We start from the raw sequence: 24,065 nt of genomic DNA, 5'->3' as shown, positions 1-24,065 counted from the left end.
TGCATATTTCCAGTAGTGTAGGAGGCGACGGGGGGGTCAGTATAGGGAAAGGGGTCCTGCATGCGCATTAGCCCAGGGCCCCCATTTTTCTTAATCCAGCTCTGGCTTTGCATTATGTAGAGTACAGGCCACCGAGTGTTCACACTGGGTACAGGACCTCAAAAGCGAACCCAAAATTTTGGCTTCCACTCCTCGCGGCGACGAGCGTTTGGCTGAATCCGCGTTCGTTACGTCAGCAGCAAAGGGCTTTCATTGGTTTGTCGTGACCTCTTGAAGACTTCACGCACTTCCCATGGATACGGCCGGAAGCTCCGCCCACTCCCCATCCTCCCGGGCGCGTCGCATGGCGAAGGTACTAAATGGGTGGGGCCGGCACAGGGGCGCCGACATTTAAGCGTGCAAAAAGTGATGAGAGGAGAAAGGTGCAATGACGAGTAAATTGAAATTTTTACTACAGATAACTCTGCTTCCACAAAACACAGTTTAAAAATTCTTGCTGGAGGATATTTGTGAAGCGGCGCCCTTTAACATCATAGGCATAGCGCAACTTTATTTGGAGCCCCTTTCAGAGCCCTTTGAAGGGCATACACAGGAATGCAACCAACGCTTGCAGTGGACGCATCGTGTTATCTCCAGAGGGAAAGTGCAGCAAGAACAATTACTGCTGACCACCAACTGAAGACCAGAGTCTTATACAATATTTTTATTTGAAATACCATGAGTTGCACTTCATTTTCAGCCCTATATGAAAAAAAAATATGAAAAGCTCCTCCATGTGCAAATGGCGCACACCTGGCTGTAGTTTAGATGTTCGTAAAAAAAAATACACTGCAAATCACACGTTTTGGATAAAAACAACCCTCTGCACTTGAGATTTTCAAGCAACAAGCCTAAAACACGCATAAAACTGCCACCAGTTTATCATTCTCAAAGTGATACTACTATGTACAGAGTATAAGAAATATAACCCTCTTTTCCGAGGTACTCTGGTGTATCATGTTAAACTTGCCAACAGCAGGTTTCTATCCTACACAGCTTGCACCCAGCCAGACATTCCTCAATTAACTTAAGTTTAAACAATGCAACTTTGCACACACTTAATGCAAAATTTGAACAACCTACATAACTTTACAATATAGAAGAAAGGATGCCTCTCGCATCATCAGTGTCTGTATATACAGGTGTGAAAAACTATTTGGCAAATTCACTGATTGCCTAAAAGGAAACACCCCAGCCAACCAAACCAGCCTCAGCAAAGCTAATGCAAACTGACTAGCTCTAATATAGCAAGGCACTGTTCCTGACTTAATTGATCAGCATGAGAAACAAAGGCAATGAGCCCTAAAGGAGAAAATGTTAACACCCAAGACTCACTATGCAGTAAGTTCCTTTCACGTGTGTCACTGCTGCTTAATGGTGACACAAACAATGAAATGTCTGTCTCGTCACTATGTGAGCACTGTTTAAGCCCTGCTTTTCGTGTCAAGAACACGGGGTGTGCAGGGTGAAGTCTTGCAACATGGACCAAGCTTTACAAGAGGCTCACTTCGCACTACTTGTTTTGGTGCAGTAAAATAAGATATGGCATGAATCTAGAACATTTTGATATTCTAGATGCACCTAGAAAATCTTAGTAGCTTGTAACCTTTTAATGAAGTATTTCTGAGACGAGAAAATGATTCACAAAATCTACAATATAAGTGGACCTATCATGGTGCACTTGGCACATTTTTAAGAGACCCATGCCATAGCCATTGCATAAAAACAGCCATAACCCGACTACACCATATACTGTGTACTTGTCATCCTGCTCCTCTATGTTTCAAGATGAATAAAGGACAAGGATGAATACTTTTTTGCAAACTTCAAATTCAAATGAGATCTGCATTATATGCACACAGAAGTAAATCCATTTTCACTAACAAAAAAATGCATCGTGAACCCACATCAAAGGGGTAAAAAAGCCCTTCAGCCAGCCATCATGCGAAGTAAAACCATTTTTAAAGCTTGGTTACTATTGCTCGGGACACCATGTATAATATACATATAACGATGTCAATATTTATATAACAATATATATAGATCTTCTTTGTTTGAGGAAGAGACTTCCAAACAGTGAAGTGAAAATATACTTCAGTTGTAATCCAGCAGCTAAACAGATGCAAAAAAAAGACCACAGGAGTAAACAATGCAATAACAATTAAAAAATGTTAGTGCATTTCACTAACACCTTCAGAAGAGCGATGTGCACCAAGAGATGGAAGAAGGGGGCACAAAGCTGAAGTATCGTGATGGTAATGTTCAGACGGTGAGCTGTATTATACATGAGCTGTCCAAGTGGGAGGGGGAAAAAACAGCCTACTTTTCAGACTGCTTGCCATTTACAGAACCATGACCATGCAGGACTATGAAACATGAGGCACTTATGTGGTGTCTTTCCCTCCCACGGTCTACCCATGCCATGGAAAGCACATCAACCATAAAAATCTTAAGAGGGTCTGCATTCTGCAGCTAGAAGTATAGCACTAAGTTCTGGCATGAAGCCTTTGCATAACATACTTTATATACACATGCGCACAACTGCTAAGCAAACAACGGGCTGATTGCTAGCAGACACGTTCTTGCTGGGGGAGGAAGAGTCCCAAAGCTGACTCTTCCTCCCCCAGCACCCAAAGCATAATGAAATACACTCCAGTGAAGAGGTGAGCACAAAAAGAAAAAGCCCATAATAAATAGCTGTGCAAGCACAACAGATACACAAATCCACAGTTACACATTGTTGGAAGAGCACAAGAGGCAGCAAACCAAGGTCAAAACACACATAGGACACTGAGCAAGTTGAATGAAATGCTGCCTACAGTGCTTAACAAACCATGTCTTCCAAGAAAGAGGGATAGCAATAAAAAAGATGAACAGAACAAAGCAAGGCAAACAAACTCAGGTGCCGAAGTGTAGTAGTATGCACAAAAGGCCACTGACGCACAGGCCACACACTTGCTAACTCCTAGCTAGCAATGCTTGTTGCCCAGTCCACCTCCGAAGTCTTCTCAACCTGGCTTCTTGTTTATCTCGGCTTATGGTCAGTGTCCGCACGTTGATAGAAGAGAAGATAGGGCACAAGAGACGAGTTCTCAAATTGCAGCTGCTCCCCTTGGGCAATCGGTGTCACATTGTCATCATCACAGCGTAGCCATGTACGCACTGCAGGGTGGTAGGCATCAGTCACATAATGGCCCTTGTCGGTGCGCTCTCCACTGTGACTCAGTACTGCAATTAAAAGAAAATAGTCACTGATGAAGGCAATCATTAAGACAGGTTGAAAACTTCGTTTATGGAAGCATAGAAATACAGGGGCACAAAAGATGAACACAGAACACACAGCGCCCATCATGTTGTGTGTGTTCCATGTTTGTCACTCCTAGCACTGTGTTTATATGCTGTTGAGAAATGGTGAAGGCAGCTTCACCTATTAGCTAAACCAACGTCCAGTTAACCATACCTGCAAACAGCACGTAGCAGGGTTGCTTACTGGATACTCTCTCAACTGACGACACCAATTCTGGAAAAAAGAAAAAAAGCCACAAATTATTAACACAATCACCAACAAGCTTTTAAGTTTACTCCTCAGAATGCTTACTACGGTCAAGCTGGAGCTGATGAGGTATGTGTATGGCATTCATCAGCTTCTTGCAGCCACCATTCTTGTCATAGACGAAGCGTTTCAGATGAAGAATAAGCACCTGGGGTAGCTTTTCCAAGGTTGTTCTACGCAAGGCATCCACCTGCAAAAAAATGTTTCAAGTCTTGTGCACCTTCAATAAATAAATCAAGGTTGCAGCTGCTCCAAGCAAGTTTCCAAAGCATCCAAAAACATACAAGTGATCTGGAAGTCAAATTATTGAATGGCCCCCCAAAAACTGCCAAAAGCTATTTGCACCCCAGTAAATTTCAGATAAAAGCCCGTGCAAAGAGGCCGCTGTGGCCTCTTTCAAGAAATGACATAGCAATGGAGCCTCCTCAAAAGCGGCGTTGTTGCATGGGGGAGGCTCTACTGTACGAAAAGCAAGTGACAAGAATGCAGCTGCGCATGGCTCGCTAGCTGATGAGTGTCTGAGTCGCCACCACTGCAGGCTGGTGCCAAAGCTTGAAACCATGCCATAAATCACTGGTCATAAATGACCGACATTTTAAACCTGGCGCCAAAAATTCAAGTCTGCGCTCCTGGACAAGCTGCGCCATTTAGTTTGCTTCCATAACACCAAATCCTTGGTTTCAATTTTGTTTTTTCATTTTCTATTGCGAGGAGGAGACAGGAAAAATAAAACCTCGACCAGATGTAGACCGCCGGTTGCCGATCATGGCGTCCCGTTTTGCCGAGTGCTCCTCAAAGGAGAAAGGCTACATAGAGCACTATTGGCAGTTTTTACATTGTTATTTCTTTTATAGAGTGAGTTAGATACATTCTGAATTTCAGATCCCGATTCTGGGTTCCCGGACTCGAATCCGTGATTTTGTCTCGGATGCCCGAGACATCAATGCGTGCTCGCACGAATTTTGTTTTACCGTTTATGTTGTATTTATGTAGCGCAGTTGAGTTATAAATGATGATAATGGTTTTATTTGGCGCCTTAAGAGTCTTCGCAACACACTGAAAAGATATTATACCAAATGCGCCAGCAGTATTTTGATTATGATGTCGAGGAAGGTCACTGCCCATTTCAGAACCACTTCGCTTCCAGCTGAAAAAAACAATTACAAGCTCTGCTATAAAAAGCAAAAACAGAACTCAGAAGTGTAATGTGCAGCACATTCCAGATCTATCTTCACTTCACATCCTCGCGCGACTGCTTTCTCTAGTGGCAAGCACATCATTCGGTTTGATTTGGTTTAGGGGGTTCAACGTCTCAAAGCGACTCAGGCTATGTAACGCCGTAGTGAAGGGCTCCGGTAATTTCGACCACCTAGGGTTCTTCAATGTGCACTGACATCGCACAGTACATGGACCACTAGAATTTCGCCTCCATAGAAATTCGACCGCCGTGGCCGGGATCGAACTCTCGTCTTTCGGGCCAGGAGCCAAACGCCGTAGCCACTGAGACACTGTGGCGGCCCTGGCACACCATATTTCCAACTTGAAAGGCCACGAAAAGTGCGGTGTATTATGTATGCAGCTAAAAATAACAATGGTCGCTAAGAACATGTGCAACGTTATGGACATATTAATTCTTTTGCAATCAACTTCTAGCTCAGTGCAGCAGCAGCTTATCCTTGTTCTGCGTTGCATTTTTTTTTGTTTTACCAGCACATTTAACCAGCAATTTTTCAAAAACTTCTGCACACATAACTATAGCATTTTTTTTCGTTTGGAAGTATAGCCAATAAGCTACAGCTTAACGCCTTACAATGCGCAGTGCATTTGGCACTTCTTGAAGAATAATTTTAAATTTAAAACACCGAGAATCTGTCATTTTATGACGGTAATGAAAGTTAATTATCCAGCTGGACTACTGGCGGATCTAGTGACAACAGCCCTCTGATCTTTGCCATGCCTGCCATTACACAGACCAAATAGCGCACACAATAATACACCACACAATTCAAACTTGATGAGTGATATTGCCAGGAACCTGTTTGAATTAATTGGCGAGAGTCCAGCAGCATTTAAATTAATGAGTGTCAACACGATAAACTTGCATGGCTGTTGGCCAATACCACATTGCAATTTCTAATTATCAATATTTCCAAATTAATCGGGATGAATTAAAATTCTTTACTGCATCATAATTGAAGTCAATGTCAATGAATGGCTTGTACTTTATTGATAGTGGCTGCCATGCTCGTGGGCCAGGACCACGTTGAAAGGCTGCGTGCGATCTAATTTGTCTACCACTCTCTACTACAAAGTATATGGTCTACCATCCTGGTGCCCATGATGTCACATGCAACCATCTATTGGTGCGCCACTCCTTGGGTGAAGCCCAAGAACCAATCCATGCGCAGAGTAAACTTGGTGCATAAATCAGAAGAAATTTAGCAAAGCAATACTGGTGCATGAGCCATCTCAGAAACACGATATAAACTTGTTAGTTTGAACTCCAAGCAACCGAAAAAAAAATATTTATCATAAGACCTCCAGTCTTCTACCCAAACAAACAAAACGCTTGCATCACGGTAAATATATCTGGTGAAAGACTAGGCAATGGTTACTTGCTTTTGAGATAGAACAGCTTGACAATGACTATTTTTAACATTTTCGTCAATGCTTTACTGTGTGCGCACTGTCGGGTACGTCAAAGCAGAACTGGTCCACCATGGTAACGTCGTCCTTGGCATCCTATACTGTGCAATGCAGCATGAGCACATGTATGAGTGCAAACTTCTCGCTCAATGGAAGAACATGTTAATGGAAGCTACAGAAATGCGCAGCAGTGCCAATCAGTGCCTGAAATGGCGTGCAGCTGGGCTCTGTTGGCTGGCAGATTGGCCAATAGCCGCCACAGCCACTGGCTGATGCAAAGCTCAGAAAAACGAAGGTTGGACTTTGAGATGATAGCTGTCCATTTTTCGTCACACCTCCCTCTCCACATGTCGGTGGAGCACAGGCAACTCTACAGCAAGCAATTCAGGTATCAGTGGGCTTCTTCGATGATCCCTTGCTGTGCCAGTCATACCTGGATGCGGCAGGATTTTACTATAATGGGCACCAAGGGACCTGTAATGTAGCTTGGAGATGGGGAGGCCAAGGTGCTGCAGACAGCACGTGTTTGGAATATTTACGCACCTCCTTGTTGCTCTTGCTGCTGTGGTAATTCTGCACTTTCTCTTCAGCAGCTAGGTGTAGCAAAGCCTCTTCAACAGTCTTTACTCCATCCTGCAATAAAAGTAAGGCTAAGTCCTTACATTGGCAAACATTATTGCTTTGGAGTCTTCAATATTTGGTAAAAAAAAAAAAGAAAAATGCCAGAAAAGACCTTTGAAAGTTTCATTTGCATGAAAAAATGCTGAATTTAAAAACTAGTTATGGCTGCTAAAAATGGATGAGGTAGGCCAGGCCAGTGCCCATGGCCGCCAACCCACAACCTCGATCGCATGTCAAGACCTCGTTGAAAACGATACTGCAAAATGAAAAACTGCAAATGCTCACAACAGGTACCAAGCATGCTGGCCATAAAGATACGGGTATGGCTCTTAGGTAGGAAAGGGTGAAAGGAAACCGTCTTGCAGGCAGGAGTACTTGAGATGAGTAGATCCCTGGCCAAGAAGCTCATATAGCTCATGAGATGTAACCTCGGAGACGAAGGCAGCCATTCAGGGATTAGAAAAAGAAAAATAAGTTCAATCGGGAGGGATAAGAAAAATAACCTGCAGATGGCTTTTCTAAAGCCCCATCCATAGCTTGGGGAACGTTCCACTACTCCAAAAAGAAAATGATTAATGAAAAATGCAGTGCACACCTCAGCTGTACGCCGACGGCATTTGAAATCTTCCTTATTTACTTACATAATTAACCCGCCCCAACATCTGTCAATGAGAATTTGCTTTTTTTTAATTAGTAGAAAAAATGCACACCTGACAATCAAGGCTGGTGTTCAGTGTGTTTCCTTTTATCTCTCTCCAATTGGCGGCCTATCGAAAAATCTCCGGATTGCACTACGACACAGCAAACACCTCTTGAAGCAGACGATGTAAAAACCGGCCACACGCAAATGCGAGTGATGCGGGGATGCAATCTATTGACCATGTGCTTTTGTTGATGATGGATGGACGGGCGAGCAAGCAGACGGGTGGGCAGACGTATATTATGAAATTTCGACTGCGTAAGAAGCCCTACCCTCAATTGAATAAAGTGTTAAAAAAAGTGGGTTCATTATGCAAATAAGTACGATACCTGTCTACCCTAGTTAAGAAGCTATCATTATAAACTGTTTGCTCTTCAGTGCAAACTCATGGATTTAAGGGGGGGACACTGGTCTTAGAGCTATTTTCCTTATTTTGAAGCCAATCCTGATGAAATCATACCAATTTGATCAGTTTTTTATGCTGATTTCAAATATGTAATTTGTTGCTAAGTCAATTATTCCATGAGATAATTTTAATTGTTAATTAGTGCCTCAGTGCAGAAAAAAAGGTTCTATAAAAAATTTCTAATGCATGGCAACCTAGTACCATGACCAGAGAGTGCAACGATCGAAGCAGTTTCATTTTACCCTTATTAGCAATTTTGCAACACTTGGAATACCATCCTTCAAGTTGTGCCTATAATGCTTCAATGAACTTTGCAAAATAAAAATTTTTTGAAGCTTAATTAACCAGCTTCCTTTAGCAAAAGAAAATACATCTCTACCCATAATAGGTGCAGAGATATCGACAAACTAAAACAACCAGGTGTCCAAAAGCGAGTTTTGAGAAAACGAGGAAAAACAAACTAGACATCATTTATTAAAAACTTCATGAAGATATATACATATTTACATTTCTTAAGGGCTAATAAGCACCAGGCATGTAGGCAGACTGCTTGGTCTGACTAGAATGGCGCTTTTTCAGTGCCCGATGCATGCTTTCAGTAGAGGAACGCTTGCGTGGGGATTCTGCTGTCCGGCGCCTGTCTTTCTCAGCCATCCTCCTGACATCATGTTGGCCAGGGTTAACACTGAGCTTGCTCACTATTTGGGAAGATGCTGCTTGAACTGAAAACAGCGAAGCATGTCGCTCCTTTCGTGCGAGCGACCATATCCGCGAGTGCTGGCTCTCATTATTATTTTGAGTTTTGCCACGCAAGCACCGCTGCAGTAGCTCTGGGTCTGCGAAGCACTCATATATGAGGAAAAGTGCTTTGCACACACATGGCGGCAGATTATACCTGTGCTAGGGAGCGGGCTTGCCCTTTTCTGGCGGCACCATAAATTTGGGCCTGTTGGGCACAAAGTGTGGTTTGCTGCACTATCATTTGATGTTATGTGATAGTATGTGGCCATCACGGCTTTGTGCATGACTCCAATATCTCCAGCATGGGATTTCAGGGGCCAGCTGTAATATGACGCCAACTTAGTGACAAGGTCGCCTGTTAGCTTTCCTTTGCCACTAAGGCTCTCTTTTGCATAGCCTTTATGCTTGGCAATTGCATTGCGCAGAGCCGTGCCCATTCGCTTCTGCACATGGTTCGTACTATCTGTATTTTTACATAGTCGAACACAGACGATTCTTGCAGTGCAAGAAATGTGCGGCTATCGCCATATGAAAGGACAGTAGTGTATCTACGGCCATGTTTCTCCAATGACCTTTCGAACAACACAAGCCCAGCCTGTACTTCCATTTCACCGGAAGTTTTGTCCGTGTTTTTTTGGCACAAGTGGCTGTCATTCCATGCTTGATAGGACGGGTCATCGTCCTTAGGACCGCGCTCGCACCCGGCACAGAAATTACTAAACACAATGTAATCCAGGATGAGCCCGGTAAAAAGTTCAATTACTGCACCAACACCGACGCAGGATGAATGACCCCAGGTCATCCAGGAACGATCAAAAGAGACGGAAATGTTCCCGGGGTTGTTAAGGTTCAGCTCGCAATAGAGCTGCCGAACAGATTTGGCGCTGTCCTTCAACACATCTTCGGCTGCGCGCGTTGCTGCAGGCATCAGCTTACCCTTCACATAGCTCTGCCACATTTTCGTGTGCACGCCCCCAAGCGATATATTCTTCGCAGCAAACACATCATTTAGCGCCGCTTGCCTATTTCCAGTACTTTGCATTGCACATGCAGCAAGAATATTTACGGGAAACTGATTTATCTTATGGTTGCCTTGCGCGCGCGGTGAGCTCCATGTTGACACGGTGTCTCCGCTATGGGCCTTTTTCATGGTGGCACTGCGCATGCATTTATGGGAAGTGTGCAACCGCCATGTTTTTTGGTGGTTCGTTGGCCAATTGAGCGGTGCAGACGGCTGCATCGCGCAATTGGCGCTTCGCTGCTGCGTAGCTGTCGCCAACTCTGCGCTTTGCACGCCTGCTGAAATCGCTGGCAGGGTGTCTCAACGATGCACCACCGTGGGGTGCTTTTATTTTAGCAAAAAGTCAGGAAAAGTAAGATTTTTTAGATTCCCTGCGGCATCCCTGCATGAAGCCAAAAGAGCAGAGTGGGCGCAGGCAATGTGCCGTGTGAATGTTGATCGATCTCCGTGACAGCCAACAGCCAACTCGCGTGTCTGCAGCGACGACTTTGTGTCAGGTAAAAACTCTTTTTCTTCGTACTTGCACTCTATTTTCTAAGAAGCCGTAGCGTGAAGCTCAACGTGCGACGCCTCTGTTGTCCATTTGCTAGCGTAGCAGCAGTGGCTGCATGAAAAAATAAGCCGAAACTGCGCGGAACTGTCGGCTAGCACACCGGACATAATAACTTCAGTAGAACTTGTCGGGCTGGTTGGTTTATACAGATGCAAAGATCTGCGCAAACGAGTCATGGAGGGCGAAGAGGTAAAGACAGCGTTTGTGTGCGTCTTTGGCTCTTCGCTGTCAGTAACTCGATCGCGCAGTTCTTTCATTGCAACTGTAATATCACTGCCGCATACGAATAGAAGGGAGCCTGGGTGGAAGGTAAAAGGAATGTAGAAAGCCTACGGGGACGTGCGCGCACCGTGGCACGGCCGGTCTCGAGGGGAGCGCGCGACCACAGTGTTCGCCGAAGCAACGACGGCGGCACGAGAGTGCCGGATACCTTCTGCTTAAGAGCAACTCTCCTGCGAAAGCAGTCGCCTCGACATATTTTGCTGCAGTGGACTGTGCCCATTTCAGGCCATCTCAGTGGAGTGGACTATGCGAATGTGAGCTGACGGCTTCCTCAGCGGAACTCTCGGGCGCTCGCCAGCCAGCCGAATGAGCCAGTCAGTAAGCGCCTCGGTGCCTCCACAGCGCTCTAACACGCTGTGAGATCGTTTTCGCATCATCAACAGCCCTGGCACAGCCTTGTTATCAAACAACAAGCACGCTCGACTAGGTATCTCGACCGAGCTTTCAATCCATTTGCTTCCAGTTTGCTATTCCTGAAACTGCAGTGATTAGAGTGACGAAAGCGCACAGCTCTGAAAAAGGTCAGGTTGACGTGCATTTCCCTTACGTTTTATTTTTTGCAGGGGTGCCTTCTCGTTTCGTGGACTGTCCAGATTACGTGCCATCGATTTTCGAACACAAGAATGCTAGCCGCGTCGGGGCTGTCGCCTGCTCTCTCCGCGTCAGCAGCTCGCCCTCGCGAGAGTGCTGATGAACGCAACATTCAATGCGGCGAATGTATTTCTCCTCTTTGAAAGCCCATCATTTCTGGAGTTTCCGCTTCGATGCGCCAAAGTGCACGTCAATCACATCCTCACTAACCGGGGGCACAGAAGTCTGATTGTTGGTCCACTGCTTGCTCGCATCCAAAAATTGCGCTAAATCCATCGGCGAAAACATTGTCAGCTCAACAGAAAGAAAATGTTCACAGCAATAAAGGCAAAAGCATACTGAAACGCAATAGCGACGGTTGCATGAGCACAAAAACTTCAGCAAATGATCAACAGACCAAACTGACTGCTGCTGACCGCATGATGCCAACCCACCGACCGAACCACCAGTCGTGATTCGGCCGCCGCCGCTAAGGGCGCTCTCCCAACGTGAAAAAGGCCCATTCACACACACGAGGGACAATTTCACCGCTAAACCGTACTCGCAATTCCCTTTAGAAACCTGCACATCCCCGCCACACACTCTACACTTCACGGCACGCAACAAATCGTTGACGGAGTCTAAACTCACAATAGTGAAAGCACTATTGTCTTTCACTATTGTCCGCATGGCGACTGTCTGTACCGTCAAGGGGTCGGTTGCCACAGTTTCCGATGAAATCAAGCCTTTTCTTTGTCACTGCAGTTGATTCCAGCTCCTGCAGAATTCCTTCTACTTTTCGCTTATTTTCAAGCAAGTCCGAAGGCTGCAGACGTATCGCAGCGGACGCGGCTGCTGTGCGTAGACGATGCTGAGCTTGGTAGACCTATTTCGTCCGCGGGGACTTCACTTGCCGCTGGCTCCTACAAGTTCTCATAGCATTCGGGCGACGCCGGACGTTTTCGGACTTGTCACCTGGTGCGGACTTTTTTTTGCCGAATTTGTGGCACGAACAAAATTTACTCAGAGGCATCGTTACTGATCGGTCTCGACTGTCAACAAAATGGCTGCCAACTGTTCTGGACAAAGTTGCTAGTAGTGGTTTATTGTTAAAAATAATAAAAATTGCATTTAATAGAAGATGGCCACTGCAGCCCCACCAACCGCGTGTGCTTTTTCTGAACACAAAAACGGCAGCGCACCTGAATTGTCATGACATGAGGGGTTTGAAAGCAAAAATTCCACACCTACTATGGTTTCCGAAGAAGTCTCATTATGCGCCCTGCTTTTGTTTTTATATATTCTATATATTATACACTTTTATATATTATATATTCTATATATGTATTTATATAGCGCCCCTTCAGAACGTTTTTCTGATTGAAATATGCGATTTTGGCAGCATAGTGTGGGAGGTGCGACTAGGTGTGGCTCATACCGAGGGGGCTCGAATTGGGAGAAGAATTACGGTTGAGGAACGCTTGACACATGCGAAACCTGTTCAGAAGCAAAACTGAATGATTTTGCCAGACTGGCCATGAACCTTTAACATCACATTGTTTACACCGCGGAGATGTCTATTCTGAAGCGGGGGCTCGGAAACCCGCGAGCTCCTTTCTGCAGACAGGGTGCACCCACACTTACCCGCGTACAGTGGACAGCACCTGCACTGATAACGTGAACATTCTGGCAGATACATGCCTGGTCGCGAGGAGAATTGGGGAAGAGCGACGCTTGACCAAAGATTTGTTCCGAGAACCGATGTTTCGATGCCGATCCGACACATTCTGGTTTCACTAGCTTGGAGCTAAAGCCGAACGTTGGCTTCGACCGGTTCTCATGACGTCGCAGCTGCAGTGCAGCAGGGGCTGAGCAGGAAAAGGAAGGAGACGGTCCTTTCTCCTCTTGATGTGGGCTGTTGCACTGGCATACATAGTTGTCCGCGAGTATAGCGTGAAATCGCAGGTGATTGGCAAGTGCCTCAGTGAAAGGAGGTTAATCACTACGTCACGACAATCAGTCTACGCCATTAGCCCTGTTTACATGAACCCGATAGCGTCGGGTCGATTCGGGGGTTGGGTTGAGCACGGTCAATCCAACTCAACCACTGCGTGTTTACATGAACTCGATTTTAGCGATTCGAGACCAGTTCAGCTGTATGACACCAAGCGTCGAGCAAGCAGTAGCAGCCTCCCAGATCAAGGTCGCTGTATCGAAGGTGCGACGGCGAACGTGTAAAGCAAGTTTGCATTTATCCCCTTCCCTCTCAATAACCCTACTTTACGACCCAACAGAGTTTACAAGCACATCGGTTCAGGGTCGAGTTGAGTCGCAAACCCCTTGCGGAGGAATTGACTGGTCGCGACCCGTAGACTCCCGGCTTGGCGTGCATACCAGTACCGGTTTTCAAACAACCAAGCGTGTGGGTTCATGTAAGCGCCGGGCGCTATTGGCTTGAGGCCCTCCTATGAGGAATATTTGCAGCTTCATTCTTGACTTGTATCGACACCTCGGTCATTGCGCCCTTGTGCTGGGCAAGAAACAATGCTGTTCTCCCACAGTACTGTCTTGAATAGGGAGCCCCCATCCTGTGTTTTCGCACTAACAATCCCTTATTGTGTGGGTGCCAAGAGGGGAAAGGGGGGGGGGGGGCGCACTTTTGGGTGTGGCCTTGCATTCCACTTCCTTTCCGCACCAAGAGCTCGAGCAAAAAAGAAACACAGAAATCATTTCCGAATACACCCCAAGCAAGAGAAAAGGAATGAGCTCAAGTCCGTCCAAGTTCTGAGCAAAAACCTGCGTGCACGAACACAGACAACCAAGAGGCTGGTGGTAGAGTGTAGTAGCGACAAAATATTATGACGCCAGATGGAGCCACGTCGCGCTAGTTAAATTTTGCGCGAATTTCAAATTCCCTCAGGAAATACATACACAACTTTCAGAGCCTGTAAAACGCAAATACTACGCACGATATGAATGAAAATTGCGTGACAATCAAGAAAGAAAAAGAGAGGAATTGTTGCGGATGAAATTCTGATATTTGGCTTAGTTTTTTCACAAGATAACATGAAAGACCGACATATCTAAAGTGCAATTTTTCTGGATATTTACCTCTGATTAGTAAAAAAAATGAAACTTAAAAAATAATAAGAGGGAAACGCTGCCACAGACATCATTAAAATCGAGCCATTTTTAGACACGCTACAGCTTCTGAAAGTTCCCATGTATTTCCTATGGACACTGTCGCTGGTGAATCCTCTTAAAGGCGCATTTATAGTCCGACGTGTTAGCGTGCGGGCGCGCGTCGCTCGCAGTCAGTTGCGCTACGACGGCCGAAGTGCCACCCCCTCTGTACTTCGATGCACCCAGACGCCGTGCGCCACTTCGGAGCATGCGCAGAACGACGCCGCCTTGCGCGCCGATTGTCGACACGTGGGCAGTTCGAATTCCGTTCGCGCCTTTTTCTGCATCACCTCATCCGTTTCGTTCAATCCACGGCATTGTGGCTACTATATAAAACATGGCTGGGTGTTATGCGCGCGACAGGAACTTGCTCTTGTGTTACTAGTCCACCGTTTGCGACGAAAGCGCAGGAGCTCGATGTATGTACGTAAGATTGCTCATTCCACGGGAACAACTCACCCGTGGAGAGACCGGTGCTTCGCCTTCTGTTGCCAAGCGTTCTCTTTGCCCTGGTGGTCTATGAAATCCAGCCGTTTGGTGTCGTATACACAAGGGTGTTGCTTGATGGCTTCGATAAACCATTCCACAACGATATCCGCCACAATTTCAATATTTCGCGCTGCTCACGCCACTCGCATTATCCGCGCGATTGTAGGTCAACGCGGTCGGCAACGCCGGCGCGCCGGGCCCGTCTGGGCACGTTGGCAGCCACCGGTTGGGTTAGCCGCTGCAGTGCGTCGAACTATAGATGGAGCTGTTTCACCAACGCAACGCAGCGTGTGCGCGCGCTCCCTTGCGTTACATCGGACTATGTTCGCGCCTTCACAAATTGGGAAAACGACTTTGGGGAAGCCGGTCTAGAAATCTGCTTGCCGCTCGTCATAATCGGCCTGCATTGCCACAAAACATCGCCCCTAGCTTCGTTGCAGTTTCGACGGTGCAAATAGATTGATAACTTGCCGAAAACACGAAAAATCCGAGCGTCGCCAGCGGCGAGTCAGGCTGTCAACATGGCGGGTCAACGCGCCATCCGACTAGACAAACGGTCTAAATGTGTGGTACAGTCATTGAATTTTGTTCCTAGACATCTGTCAACGGCGCGGACACGACGCTGCGCGAACACTGACACTCGAACCGTAGAATTAGCACAGTGTCGTCGACAACGGTGCGCCAAAAAACTGTCGCTGAAAAGCTCAATTGCAAACTTCACAGCTGTGCACATTGGGAAAAAAAACTGCCCAGCAATCATGCGAAGCCCCTATTGCGAAACCGGTCAGTTTTCACGATCGCACTGCGTAGCTACAATGAGCACCTAATCGTTTTTTGAGCACAACAAAGACAACCTCAGACTCGAGCCATGGCCACTGTTGACTTCAACCATACAAGGAGGGCTTCCTCGAGCTTTGGATAGGTGCCTTGGCTGACTTCTTCTGACGAGACCCAAGACTTTTCCGCTGGCTCCAAAATCTTTTGCTTGTTTTTCATTAGTCCGAAAGAGTCTGTTTGGAAATTTTAAGGGGGGATGAGGGTCTTGAAAACTTTTTTTTTTATTTCACAACATATCTTCCTGAAAATTGGCATGCAGATATATCTTTGAATGCTAATCCCAAATATATATTCAGATTTTATACATATCATCTAGAAATGAAGATATAGCCTGCACATCCTCTGTATCTTTTTCAAGGCTCCTACCAATGAGGCAGCTCCCAGGCCTGTAACCAAGCTGTGCTGCAACAGCTCTGCTGGTTGCTGCCATTCCTTGGTTGAAGCGAGGAACTGCTTCTTGCGAGGTTAAAAACAGGACAGTGAGGAGTGTCTAATGTGAATGTTCAAGCTTCAGCTTGGAGCGCACGTCGTGGCGCTCTGCCAAGTTCGCCGAGCCCCCCCCCCCACCCCCCCCCCCCCCCCCCCCCCTCCCCTCTGCAGGAGCTCTCCTCAAAATATATTTTAAAAAACGACGTTATCGGCGGCGGCTTGGCGCGCTGCCAAGGTCAGCGCTGCAGCGTTTTGAGCACGCGAGCTCGGTTCAGCCGCGTCCGCTGGCACCGAAGCGGCGTGCGGAAACGCCGTAGTCGACGCTAGGCTTCGGTCAGCCGGCTCGGCCGCTTCCGACGACATGGAATTCGAAGAGACTTGCAGCGTATCAAAAATCGACATTTTCGACGGGCTTAGTCCAGGTACATCCACCGGCACTACAGAGACTTGCGGTAACACCGAAGTTGACGCCGATCGGCACTGTCCAGCCGCGTCCACCGGCGATGCTGGCGTCAACAGGGTTTGTTCAGCCGTGTCCACTGGCGAGGCTGTTGTTGGCGAGCTCACTCAAGCCTTATCCACCGAGGGTACAGCAGCTTGCGCCATCACCAAAGCTGCAACGGTCTACTTATTCCATGCGCGTCTCTTTTTGCTGACTGCTTTTCGCGTGCTTGCTTTCAAGCGCGCGTCTCGGGCCATCGTGACACACGGAACAGACACCAGGCAGGCAAATACACGCAAAAGCACGAAATTCGAGGCTAAAAGAAGCGATTCAATAGCCAAAATATCTACAATAACGATAAGGAAAAAGGCAGAAAGAAAAATACTAGGAAACAAAGAGGAGCGCGAAAAATGACGGGCGTGCAGGCGACGGGAAGGAGCCGAATAACGCGGCCACGGGGGGCAAAGCATGCGTCACGGCCAATCAGAGGGCTGCGCCTCGAGGAGGCGCCCGTTTTAACCAATCGGCGGCTGTCTCGCGACGATTTCCCCCCTTGCGAACGGGTGCTGATGGCTCCGCTGTGCGAGGGTCTACAGCATGCGGAGAAGCGCCAAAATGGACAGCGGGAAACCAGCTTTCAAACGAGACCAAGATGGCGCCGATTGGTTCGCGTCGCGCAGAACTACGGCAGCTTGAAAATGGGGCAAACCTTCGCGCTTGGCGTTCAATTTTTGGCTCACCGACGTTTCTAAATTGCCGTTTTTTTCATACTTTGAGCTGGAATTCAGCTAAAATATTTTGTAGAGGCATAGCTGGGACATTAAGGGGGGAGACGGCTCTTAGAGGCGAAAAAATCACGAAAAAATCTATTTTTCAAAAATGTAATTTTCGAAATCTGCAGCTGTTTCTCTACCACCCTGTGAATTTTCTAATCTCTAGAGCCAATATTTGGGCTGTAAAAGGAGTATAAAACTTCGATCCGAGCTCGCTCTTGGCAAATTTTCGCGCAATAACGGGGCTTTTTCCGAGACATGCTATTATCGTTTCACTGCAGCGATCGCGGCCATCTTGGTCTCGTTTGGAAGAGCTGCTTTTCGTTTTAAATTTCGCGCAGTTCCTGCTCCTTTATGCTTATTGGATGAGGGAGAAAATGCCGCCAAAAAGCATTCGCAATGCGCGATGCTATTCGCTAGTCGGTGCACGTGACTGAAAGCTGCTATCTGATTGGCTGAAGGGCCTCGTGTCGTCTGCTGGAAGCGTCTGTTGAGCCCAAGCGGTAGCCATTTTGTCAAGGTATGTTCGCTGGTGCATCTCGCGACGATGTCAACGCCGGCGCCAAAGTTCAGCACGACGCACAGATATGAAAAAAAAGAGGAAAAAATCGCTCATTAACAACCTCAAGAAGAGCGCCACGGTCACCTCGAGCACCGCGGACACCACAGGCACCGTGGCTACGCCTCCGCCAGCGGATCGGGAGGTGCCGACCGAGCTAGGCCTAACGGCGCCGCCGGTCGCGGAAGCCTTATCGGGCAGCGGCCGTGTTCGTCGCGATACCCGAATGCTGCAACCTTCCGAGATAGAAGAAAGGGACAAAAAAGCCCAGGAGAAACTTCAGGAGATGGCATCAGCGGCAGCAACAGAGCGAAAGGCAGCATTCTTCGGTGCAATGGGAGACGCCGCAACTGCCCCACCCGGCGACACCTTCTCCATCGTCAGCTTGCGCTTGGTGAACGAGATGCTGTCGTCAGTGAAGTGCAAAGTATGCAATCTTCAGCGCTCACTCAAAAAGCGCCATTCTAATAACTCTGGTCAGACAGACTACCTTCCAGGAGGTTATTAAGTGTCTGCTGATGCCAGTATATAAATAAATTTGAAGTACTTTGCCATAAACACCACTTCGTTTGTTTTTGCTGTTTTTGTCAAAAATGGAAATTTTGGACTCGTAGCATGTCCAAACTAGCATATCTCAGCAGCTATGGCAGATAGAACCATAATTCTTTTTTTAGCAAGTAGCCATATGTGTAGCCTACAAAATGTTGGAGTAGAATTTGTAATTAAGGTTCAGAAATTTTTTAATTTGCTCTAGTTTTTGATTGCAAGTTAGGCACTATTTGTACCTTGAGTTTCAATGTCTTTTAAAACTACTTATAGTAAAATTAAAAAACTGTTTCCAACATTGTATTCATTTCTGTTTCTAGAACCCAACCAAGTGCAATTTATAAACTTTTAATGTGTTTTTTCTCTTAATTGTTCTTATTAGTGAGAAGGGTGTAATTAAGTGTATCTCAATAACTAATGATCCTATCATGAAACCAATGACATTTTTGGAATCAGCATGAAAAACTAGTCATGGGTGTGCAATCTGATTAAATTTGGTGCAGAAACAAAATTTTTTTCTTTAAGAGTAGCCTCCCCCCTTAAAGACTTCAAAATCGCAATTTTTGAAAATTGTCATTTTTGACCATTTTCGCGATTTCAAGGACCCGCGTCCCCCCTTAAGCTCTTTCGCTACGTCTGCCTGTGATCGGCCACCTTCGACGAGCTTGATGATTGCCGCTTTCTTCGCCGACATTGTGGCATACTTGCCTCGCTTCATCGGAACTCTCGAAGCTGACGACAGCATCGATTTTTATATATTGTGAATCGGCACGCTTGGCTAAGCAGCACACAGAGCGCAGACTTCGAGAAGTTGTCACACTGACTTCGTTGAGTGGCTCCTCGCTGCTACGTTGCACGCAAAAAACAAATGTTCCGGAAATAGCGTCCTGAAGCCGATTAAATCAAAAGCGTAGCCACAGTAGCGACAGAACGTAGTTTTCACATCTCCGCAGCATGACGACGACTAGGCCTACTCGCTAAGCTGTTGAAGGAAGAAAAGGAAAAGGAAGGAAGGAAAAAAGCGTTGGGGAAGGGGGGGGGGGGGGGGGGGGGGAATTAGCTGAGGGAAGCCCCATGCAAGACTTGACACTTGTCTCGAGGCTACGGTAGGAAAATGTAAACAAACAAGATGGCGGCAACACAGCTCAAAATGTGCGGCAGTTGGCCCAGCTTACGCTTGGAAAGTCCGAAAAATCGAACAGCCCTCCCTAAAGCATCCAAAATGTTGAGCCACTTAATACATTTGACTTTATGAGGTATGTCCTGGTGCCTCACCGAAAAATCAAGCATGTCTGAAAAATTAGGCATCGGAAAAATCCGTCGCCAACTATATGTGTGGAATGGCATTGAAAGGATGGTACCCACATACCTGGATGTCCAGCTGCAACGTGAAGAATGGCTGAAGTGATGCTGATGTCTCCCCATCAGCTGTGACAGACGAGCGCATTTCCCCTCCAAATATGTCCATTAGTGGAGAACGTGAATATTCTGCCTGAAAAAACAGGTACAAATATAATCAGTACTCATCCTCAAAAAATCACCCCAGCCTATCGAATGCAAGTGCAATGATGAACAATTTAGTAATCACTCATTGGGGAAGCATGCTAACACAACTCTGTCCGGATAACAGCAGAAAACAGTAGTAATTTCCATAAATATGAAAAATAAAATGCAAAAGTAACCAACATGATCAGTTTGCAGTGTGACAAAAGCATATATGAATGGGGCTATATAAGCAGACACTCCTTCCTAGCGAAGCTATGATGCACAGCAGCCGAGTGACCTTTTGAAATCCTATAATTCAGCAACCAATTGCAAAGACCTACATATTCACAACCAATATTTCGGACTCCGTGCATTCCGAAAGTTCCTATTCCTGGGACCAAAATATAGATGTCAAGGAGACTCTGTGGAACGAGATGGAAGTTCCACACTTTTCATCGGGGGGCGAGCATCACTGCCACAATTGGCCTCCCTTCTCCACTACGGAAGAGCTATCATGGATTCAAACGGATTCAATTAGGCAAGGACTGGCTTGGCAATTTCCAATTGTCATTGTTGCCACTCAAGTAAATGGCACGCACACAGTTCCAATTGGGTGGCCTTTAAAGAAGAGCCCGCCCCAAGCCTGGGCACACAACTGCATTGATAACAGGACAATGACAGCGCCTGCCGTGGCTCAGGCACCGCTGCCAGTGGTGCAGTTGTTAGGGGGGTAGTCGGAGGTGCTCGCTTCCTCCTGCATGTTCCCTCTTTCAGTTTCTGGGATACCAAGAAACTGATTTCGTCCTCACCTTGCATAGTAAGCATCAGATGACGAGGGGTTTACATTGTGGTGTGCTAGCAAGGTCCATGAACATGCGGCACTAGTGTAGGATTGATTCATGGCATTGTTGGCAGCATGACCTGCGACCGCAACGCATATTTTCCTCGGAAAAAGGATATTTCAAGTTCATGGTTTTCAGTGTGTTCGATTATTTGGACCATTTTCCTGGATATGCCAGGCCCAAAAAATGTTGTGAGCAACTGTATACAATCCACTCCTGGCACTTTCACTTTCAATTTCACTTACACCAAACATCAGTTCAAATTAAGAATGTCTTTTTAATGCACTTGATCGGACCAAGAGCCAGTTCGAATTAAGTGGACACGAATTAATGATTTCATTGCACTAGGTAGCCTGGCATGTGACATACAACTAGGCACACTATGCTCATTTCAATACAATACCACCTAACAACTCAACAATGCCGCTCAAACCTTCAAATTAAAGAGCGTGTGGGGTGTGCTTCATAAAGGAGTTGCTTCTGTTATGGATACAGAGCAGCGCAGTAGAGTGCAGGCTTTTCTGAAGCCTGGCCACAGAACTGGAGCATCCTGCTGGACTAATGAGCAAGCTTATGTTCCGGCTTGTACCTATCTGCTCTCATGTGCCTAGGGGTGCAGACAGCAGTCTTTGTTGGTGTAGCTGTAGTGTGGTTTGGAATTCGCTATATGTAGGTTGATTTATGGCACCCCAAACCGACCCAGGCTACGTAGGACATTGTAGTGGAAGGCTCCGGATAATTTTGACCACCTGAGGTTCTTTAACATACACTGACATCGCATAGTTCACGAGGCTCTAGCAATGTGCCTCCATCGAAATGCGACCGCCACACCTGTGTCTGTCAGGTCAGCAAGTTTGGATATTTGTGCCCTCGGTTGCCTGCTTGTTTTGGACATGTAGAATACGGGCGAGCACTGCCCTGCAGAGAGAGCAGCCGACTCAGCAGCAAGCAAACACTGCTCCAAGGCAGCTTTACATGTCAACATGCAAACTATGCAGGTGCAGTAGTGGGCAGTGTTTGTAATGAAAAGACAGATACACTGCAACTGTTTCAGACATCAGACACGAGCTGCACAGAGAGGATATGGCTGCATCAAATGAAAATAAGAACCAAGGATGTCATTGTTGTATGCGTTCATGAGCGCGGGCGGTCCGTGCTTCATTCAATGTGACTGATGCGTTATGACATATATGACGGAAGCCAACAATCATTGAATCCAAAGAGCATAGGGGATGTCATTTTCAATTTGTGGTCTTCATCAAATGGAGATTAATAAAAGCAGCAGAAATACTAGAGGACGCTTAAGGGGGGATGAGGGGATCGGAACAAACTTTTTTATTTTTTAACTTAGAGTGATGAAATTTGGCAGACAGGTTTGAAATAGCATCAAACAGACAGCTACAAAGTTTCACAATAATATCTTCAGTAGTTTTGATTTTATCATTATTTATATATTGCTCCCATGTTGCTTGCTCGTGGAAAGCCTAGCGTGACAGCAAAATGGGTTATGGGTGTGTAAATGTTTTTAATAGTTACTAAGAAGTATAGTCTAAGTCAAGATTCTTTTAATTTCTTTTTAAATTTCTCTGCTCTTCTAAGCGACACAGTATGCACCTTCTCTTTATGTTTAGAATGTATCATGCTCCAATTATTGTGTAATAAGAAATGGTGAGCCTAAATGGTAAATCTGAGACTGTCTTGACATAAGGCACACTTCAGCAATTGCAACAAAACAAACAGGATTAAAATCCGAGCTCCCATTGCCGTGCTATGCTTTCCACGAGCGAGGTGATAAGCCCAAAACAAACTTTTGAGAAAACAAGCCTCAAAGTTCCATACTGGCACACACTGTCTAGAATGCTCCTGCGTTGTAAAATTTGGTGTCCTTGGCAGCAGGTGACTTCTTAGCCCTCTGTCCTTTCAGAGATGGACTTTGTGTGCTTTCTTCATTCGCTGGGAATCTTTCTCGACAGCCTGCTGAAGAGAGAGGGCACCAGGGCGCAGGCCCAATGTTGTGCACAGGTCTGAATAAGACTTTCAGACTGCCCGAGTTGTACCTTGAAATTGCCTCGTGCACTGCTGTTTCCACGGCAAACAGTGAGGCATGCTGGTCTTTTGATATTAATGACCATATCACTGAATGGAGACTCTCAGCCCGCGTTTTGAGTTTTGCCTCCTTTGCACCGGGCCAGCAACTGAGGGTCTGAGAGGCGCTGGTACACAGGCAGAAGTGCTTCAGCAACTTTAGCTGAAAGCTTGTACTTGTGAGCTGGTGCTGGCTGCCCTTCTGCCTCAGCTGATCGGTGGTTGCTTGCACCAGCTAAGGGGGCCAGTGGAACACAGCTCATGATGGGGCTCACCATCTGTTGATGTGATGTGGTAGTACGTTGCCATTACTGCCCTTTGCATTTCCTCGACTTCTGAATGGTTCCACAGAGCGAGGCCATAGTAGTTCGTCAGTTTTTTGATGAGCTGCTGTGTCAGGGCCCCCTTTCCACCAAGTGGCTCTCCTTTCTTTGCCTTGGCTACCAAAGAGCGAAGTGCAGCCCCCATTCGTTTTTTCACGTGATTTATGCAGTCTTCTTTAGACAGCTGCACAAAACCATAAACTTCTTCATCACATAGAGTGCGAAACATGCGGCTGTCCCCATCACAAACTATGTTTGTGTAGCGTAAATCATTTTTGCTCAAGGGGCGCCTGAAGAGTTGTAGTGCAGCCTCAACCTCCATTCTTCCAGAATTCACATCAGTGTTTTTCTGGCACTGGTGTTGCTGCTTCCATTCAGCATAATGGGGGTTACTTTCTGCTGGCTGTCGGCTGCACCCAAGGCAGAAGTTGGACAGAACTACGCAGTCCAACACAAGTCCTGTATGGAATTCAATTATACAGCCTACGCCAGTATGGGAGCTGTGATCGCGTGTCAACCATGTGCCATCATAAACTACTGTGATGTTCTTTGAAAATGTCCCCATTTCAGTGTACACCTTATTCACTGCCTCTACAGCATCTGTGAAGATGTTGTGTGCAGCTGCCGCTGCGGCAGGCTTGAAAGTTTTTTTTGAGGTGCTCATCATATGTTTTGTGGTGTAACCCACGATGTGAGACATTCATGGTGGCCCAGAAGTCATTAAGAGCAGTTGGTCCTTTCCCAATGCTTTTTATTGCTTGCATAGCTCTGATGTTGACCTCAAAAGCTCTAGAGCCGCTCTTCCTTTGTGAGGACCACTCTGACTGTAGGGTACCACAGGAAATGCATGAAAGTACCATCTTCACAGCTAGCCCCAGTTCAGTCTCGCGGTGCACTGCTAGGCCGGGCTGCTGACAAGTTGGGCAAAGCGTGGAACCAA

At 46.5% G+C, this 24,065-nt stretch overlaps 1 protein-coding gene across 5 annotated transcripts in view; it reads right to left on the bottom strand.

The window, feature by feature from the left end:
• Positions 1-530: 530 nt before the first annotated feature.
• LOC144113784 (ubiquitin carboxyl-terminal hydrolase 10-like) overlaps positions 531-24,065 on the bottom strand; it is a 100,411-nt gene continuing 76,876 nt past the window's right edge. For all 5 annotated transcript variants that reach the window (XM_077647095.1, XM_077647098.1, XM_077647097.1 and 2 more), the window contains 5 exons: positions 19,760-19,882; positions 6,782-6,871; positions 3,638-3,782; positions 3,500-3,559; positions 531-3,267 (listed from right to left, as the gene is read on the bottom strand). In XM_077647095.1, coding sequence (XP_077503221.1) covers positions 3,065-3,267; positions 3,500-3,559; positions 3,638-3,782; positions 6,782-6,871; positions 19,760-19,882 — 621 coding nt within the window. In that variant the 3' untranslated portion in view covers positions 531-3,064. The remainder of the gene's footprint in view (positions 3,268-3,499; positions 3,560-3,637; positions 3,783-6,781; positions 6,872-19,759; positions 19,883-24,065) is intronic.

This window comes from Amblyomma americanum, chromosome 1, assembly GCF_052857255.1.
Source record: "Amblyomma americanum isolate KBUSLIRL-KWMA chromosome 1, ASM5285725v1, whole genome shotgun sequence".
Classification (NCBI taxonomy): domain Eukaryota; kingdom Metazoa; phylum Arthropoda; class Arachnida; order Ixodida; family Ixodidae; genus Amblyomma; species Amblyomma americanum.
The sequence above is the reverse complement of the archived record's forward strand: the minus strand, read 5'-3'. Positions and strand labels throughout refer to the sequence as shown.